The 6,303-nt window shown below is 41.7% G+C and overlaps 1 protein-coding gene across 1 annotated transcript in view; it reads right to left on the reverse strand.

The window, feature by feature from the left end:
- DLD (dihydrolipoamide dehydrogenase) overlaps positions 1-2,532 on the reverse strand; it is a 21,269-nt gene extending 18,737 nt beyond the window's left edge. Inside the window, exons 1-2 of the mRNA XM_019626055.1 lie at positions 2,353-2,532; positions 791-869 (exon numbers count right to left, since the gene is read on the reverse strand). Coding sequence (XP_019481600.1) covers positions 791-869; positions 2,353-2,391 — 118 coding nt within the window. The 5' untranslated portion in view covers positions 2,392-2,532. The remainder of the gene's footprint in view (positions 1-790; positions 870-2,352) is intronic.
- Positions 2,533-6,303: the final 3,771 nt, after the last annotated feature.

Consider the following 6,303-nt stretch of genomic DNA (forward strand, 5'->3'; position numbering starts at 1 on the left):
AACTTCCTGTTTTAAGTACTTTAAAAACTTAAATATATATCCTTTATAGAAATGTCAAAAATTTAAAAAGTATGAAATAAATATCCATAAAACATAGCTTCCTTTCATGACACATCCTTTTAGTCTTTGAAATGTGCTTTTGATAAGCCCATCAAGATTTTTATTAAGGATGTGAAAAAAGTCATCTCACCATTCTAAACAGTATTAAGCAACCAACACAATCTGACCAGTGGACAGAACTAACTTTTTAAATGTAAATATATAAAATCACCTCCCTGCTCAAAACCCTTCAGTGGTTTCCCATTGCACTCAAGAATAAAACCCAAATTCCTTGGCCTGGCTTACAAAACCCACCGTGGTCTGATCGCCCCCCACTCTGATTTTTACATTCTATGGGTCTCTGCTCCAGCCACACAAGCCTTCGTTTAAACCTCACAAGCGAATTCTCACCTCAGATTTCTCACTGTTATTTCCTTCAGCCTGAAATAACCTTCTCACTCCCTCACTTCACTCAGGCCCTTGCTCAGACACCATCTCCTCAAGAAAGCCCTGACACCTTATCTAAAATTGTCTCTCTCCTCCCAATCACCAGCTTTAATTTTCAATCACTTCCCAAAATTCTTATCTGTTACTTGTGTATTGTCTGTCTTTTGTGGAACCAGACTGTAAGTTCCACAAGAATAGGGCTTTGCCTTGTTCACCTCCTGGAACACACTAGGTGCTCAATGAACATTTAAGTGGATAAATAGATGAACAATTTTGAGGGAAAACTGTTTGATTAAGTACTCACTCGGTTGATCTGCGTAAGTTCTCATAGGCACTGCAGAAACTCCCTGGAGGCCATGAGTTATTCGATTGAAGTGGCCTCTCTGGAAAAAAACAAAAACAAAAACAGAAAATGTCCCCATTATATAAAGACTTACTGAAGGTCAACGAAAACATGATTTTGGGCGAATGTATCAAGCACTGATTATTAATGTACTTTCCATTGCCACCCGGAGGTTACATATCAATTTCTCCTCTTTGATAATAAGTTTTTTAAACTTTTCAACTTTCATTTGCCACAGTATCTTATGCAAACTCAAACATCTCATATTTAATCTAATAAAAAATGTTATTCAGTCGTGTTTTATTACATTTTCAGAAAGCATGGCTAATTTTTGTGCCAGTGATTATTTTAATGTCATAATTAACGCTCTTAAAGTTCTAACTTAAGTGCTTGAATAATCCTTTTACTTGTAATTAGTTTCATAACTCAAATCTATCATGTACAGTCTATGAAGATGTTCCTGAACCATCAACTAGGAACAGAAAATTAGACGCGGTAATTCAGAACAATTAATATACGCACTAAGTAACGTATTCACATTCAAGATTTACTACAGTTTCACAAACTGCATCATAATCTCCACAACAATCTCTAACAGGAATGGCTGCTATTTCTTAGACTAGTGAGGCACAAAGAAACAAAACAAATACCTCCTATCACAGCAGGTAAATAGGAGGCAGTGACAAAACCTACACTGATCTAGTAATGTTTCCTATTGCAAGGCAATTCTTGCACCTGAGGTCAGAACAGTAGACCAAAGAGAAGCAGACTAAATGTCAGTCCTGAGTTTTAGTCAGAGCTCTGGCCCTAACTAAAAGTATGATTTCTAGCACATTACATTAACTTTCCGGAACAGTCTTCCAAACAAAGGAGTTGGATCGCTATACTATCTTTAGGGTCTCCGTCAATCCAGTACTCAGACACGATCCCACATACATACAATCTGGCTGTATTTGGTATGCGGATGAAAAAGGAATTCTGTCTTGACAATTAACCCGCTACAATTAAAAATAAGCCCCTGCGAAGGCAGGCAATGAACACTAGCTTAAAACTGCAAACACCAAAGGGACCTTTGAAGAATTCCTAGGGCTGCGTGTTGGGGCTGACTGGGTTCGGGTCTTTCAAGCAGTGGCCCCAAAGTTACCTGCGCACTACAGAAAGGCCTCTCAGGAGAAAAAGGTAGAAGGTATGAAGAGCTAGACCATACGGGACAAAGGCAATTTCTACTTCCTCCTCCAAGGTGGAGAGGCCTTTGCGTGACCCCATGCCCCTCGGCCCTGGCCGGCAAGTGGAGTGTGTGCGACTGCTGGCCGTCATACAACCAGAGGGACCTGCCTCTGCACAGTCCCGGCCTTGGCCTCACAGCCGCGTCCTAGACTGAGCCGGGTCAGGGGCGGAGCCGCGGGTGGTCCCAGCCAGGCCGCCGGCCTCTCCCACCCCCACCAGTTAGGCCACGTCTCGGAACCCGTCAACTGGCTCTCCGTGCCTCTGGCTCAACACGACCCCATCTAGTTGGCCCTCACCTTGGCCAAGGAACAGTATACACGACTCCAGCTCTGCATTTTTCCGCTGAACTTTCTTTTCCGCCAATGCTTTCACCTCCCCCGAACGCCTCCGCCGCCTCCACAAGGTCTCCCCGCCCTGCGCATGCACAAGCGCAGCTTACGTCATGGGTCGGAAGCAGCGCGATTGGCCAGTGCTGTCTGGACCCACCGGAAAAGGCCTTCCTGTCAGGCTCAGTGTCGTACACTGTCGTAAAGAGCGCAGGGCTTTCTGGCAGCGGGAGATTGACGGACAGTTTTAGAGAATGGTAAAAGACTGTCCGGAATTGCAACGTGGTCTTCTGGCACTTGGAAGACAAAAAAAATAAACGAGACTGTCCTTTGCTTAATGCACGTTACAGAAAGTAAAGCTTGACAAGTTCTTTATTGTGCTAGGTCGAGGAATCTCAGCACTTTCCAGGCACTATCTCACTTAATCCTTACAACTACAGGACGGATTTTGAGTATTTCCACTTCTTGGATGAGGTCCTGAGAGTTTAAACGGTACCCCTGAGGCCTCTCAAAGGAAGGATGACTGCAGCCCTGAGGTCGAAGCCTTTGGTGTTAACCACTGCTTTATAACCTCTCCCCTGAAATCACATGCCATGTAAGGGCTGGGGCCACAGTCTGGCATCACCAACATCTTGCTCTAAGGAAGCAAACTGGCAACATGTAGAAAACACACTGTCTCCTACCTCCTCGGTTGGGAAACACACCTCCCTGGTACAGCAAATTAGAATGGCTGAGGTGCAGGTGAGAGTTTAGGTTTTCATAAGAGACAATGAAAAACATCGGCTTCAAAATTGAGCACAGATCTAAGGTCTGATGCTTGCTATACAATAACTAGTGTGAGTAAAACTTAATTCGATGTTTCTGGAAAGGTTACTTCCCAGGCACTGTGCTGGGCTCTGGATTTAAACACTAGTTCAGAGTTACTTCTTACCTAACTATGCTCAGTTTTAGGGAAGAAGATAGGAATGATATTTAGTGTTTGTTAAAGACGCTGCTAGTTGTCATCCAACATCTAGTCTCTTCTTTACGTAAGATTTTGGTCATCTTAACCACTTTCATGGCTTTAGCACCTGCCTACATACACTGATAATTCCTTGATCCTATCTCCAGTCTCTACTTCTCTCCTGATCTCCAATTTCATATTTTACAACTGTCTACTGAACACACTTAACTAGGCAGTCCTGCCAGCACTTCAGCTTCAATGATCTAATATCTAAAACATAAATGATAACTCCAAATAGCCTAATCATACATAGTAAAAATTATGTAGCCATTCTCAACTCCTCCCTTTATCCCAATATTTAATTGGTCACTGTTTTAGTTGACTACCCCTAGAAGCAGACCCACAGACAAGCATTTGAGTGCAATGAGTTTGTTTGATTAACAGTCCAAGAAAGCAACAGTAGGGGATGGAAACTTTTTAGGTACATTAATGAGTAGATTACCACTGTGGGCAATCAGGATGCAGATTCACTGGAGGCCTCTGCGAGACAGCATAGAGAATGCTTCGGAGTTGTTCTCCCCAAAATGTATGCATCAATTTCCATCAGTCATTGGTTGAGGACTGCTCCCAGGGATTTTAACTCCCTGGCACTTCTGGCCTGCCCCATAAGTAGGCTGAGTAAGTACCTGCAGCCAGAGAAATCTCTCAGGCAAAGAGTGCCCGGTGCTTGCAGTAAGAACGCTTTGGGTGAGCATGCAGGGGAAAATGAGTGCCAAAAAAGATACAGGAGAGACACCAATAAAGTCTGCTACAATCACCAAGTTCGGTCAATTCTGTGTGAGAATAAGAGTGAAGGAAACATTAGAGATGGTTCCAAAGCTTCTAGTTAGATGGCGAGGTGGGTAGTGAAACCAAAACAGAAATAAGCAACATAGGAGGAAGAACAGCTTTGAGGAGAAGATAATGAGTTAAATTCTTTAAATTTTTTATGCCAGCTGGACAACCCAGTTGAGATCTTCAATAGTTACTGGAAACACAAGTCTGGAGTTTAGAAACTCTAGACATAGACTTGAAAGTTTGCTGTCATATGGATGATGGTGTTGGCATTTTAGGGATAGGTAAATTCACTAAGGATAACACCTGAAAAGGAGCTTATGAGTGAGGGTGAGAAGAAGCTGTCAGAGAGAGTGTACACTTAGCACAGTCTCTGGCATGCAGCACGTCCCCATTACTATTTGTTAATTTACTTTTAATTGAGCTATGTGACCCTCTAGAAGAGGCTGTTGCACAAGTAGAATCACCACATACTGCTCCTCTCATCCAAAGTGCCTCAGATAAGAGTGACACCCACACAGTGGCACTTAAATGGCCCTGTGCCCCAATACTTCTACTCCACCAACCCCTGACCTAACTCCTGGCCTGAAAGTTGTCTATTAATAGATTCATTCCTGTTGCTCCTTTTTTTAACATTCTCTATTAAAATAAGCTATCAGTTGCTGGCTACAATTCTCCCCTTTGGGAAAAAAATGATGAGGAAATTAAGATATGTTGAGCAGATATTCTAAGCCCTGTGGTAGAGGTTTTGCATCATTTCTCCATTTAATTCTCACCCAAGCCCTGTGAACTGGTTTATCAGTGGATCTTCTAGATCAGGGGTCGGCAAACTGCAGCTCGCGAGCCACATGCGGTTCTTTGGGTACGTTCCATCTCAAAAGTTTGCCGACCCCTGGAAGAGCCAATCCTGTCCCTCACAACAATTTAAAAATTATTCGAGAGCCATAAATATATTTTNAATGATCTTTAAAAACAAATCTAATCATATTATACCCCTGCTTAAAACACTTCAGTGACTTCCAACTACCCTTAAAATAAAGAATTAGGGTCTTTTATAATCTGAAGAAGTCAACTCACCATCTTTAACACATTTCAGCCAAATTGGCCCTTTTCAAGTTTCTCAAATGCACTATGCTCCTTCTCACATCAAAGTATTCTGACATGCTATTCCTTCTACCTGGAATACTTTCTCCCGTACCCACTACTACCATTCCAATCCTTTTCAGTTATCAAAATCATTTCCTTAGGAAAGAATTTGTGAAGATTCCCAATATGTAGGTTTCACAGCTCTCTTAGCCTGTGGAGTCCTTATCACAATTATAATGAATTATTTGTGGGACGTTTGTCTTCCCCAAAAGGACTGTAAACTCTATAAAAGCAGCATCTTGTCAGCTGCATCTTGTCTGTCTGGATCACTGCTACATCCCAGCAACTAGCCCAACAACTAGCACAGAGTAGATATTCCATATTTGTTGAAATAATGAATAAGTACTGAGTACCTACTGTGCCATTTTAAGTGCTAAATAATAGTCACAGTCCTTGCCATTAAATAAATACCTCAGATGAATATAAATACATAAAAATGCTTGTTATTTCATCCAACCAGACGTTATACACTGCATCTACGTGGGTACTAAAGGATCTATAATTTACTCAATGTCAAGGGATCACTAAACTGTTTGATTCATGAGGGCTCAGTTACCCTCCATTAAAATCCAAGTTCCTGCTCCAGACTGCCTGGCAAATAGAAGGCACTGAACAATGTTTGTTGAATGATTCTAAGAGTGTAGAATCAGCCCTGAAAAGTCTTCATGTGCGTGCTTTGCACATGAAAATCTAACATTTCTCCTGTTGTGTGAGTTCAGAATACATAATATTCCCATTTAAGAAAACAGACAAAAGATGTATGTCAATTATATCTCAATAAAACTGAAAGGAAAAAAAAAGGGACAAAGGGTATGATGGTCCAACCTTTATTCCCCACCATCAAATTAGTTTTTTACAGGATTTCTTGACCTGTTTGAAGTTAGGATAAATGACTCACTGTCGGTTATCGGTGACAGAATCCTTCCCCTACTCTTTCTTCTAGGAATAAAATCTCCAAAATGATAATAGTTTGACAACAGTTAAAGATACAGGATAAA

Source organism: Hipposideros armiger, unplaced genomic scaffold (genome assembly GCF_001890085.2).
Source record: "Hipposideros armiger isolate ML-2016 unplaced genomic scaffold, ASM189008v1 scaffold_655, whole genome shotgun sequence".
Lineage (NCBI taxonomy): Eukaryota > Metazoa > Chordata > Mammalia > Chiroptera > Hipposideridae > Hipposideros > Hipposideros armiger.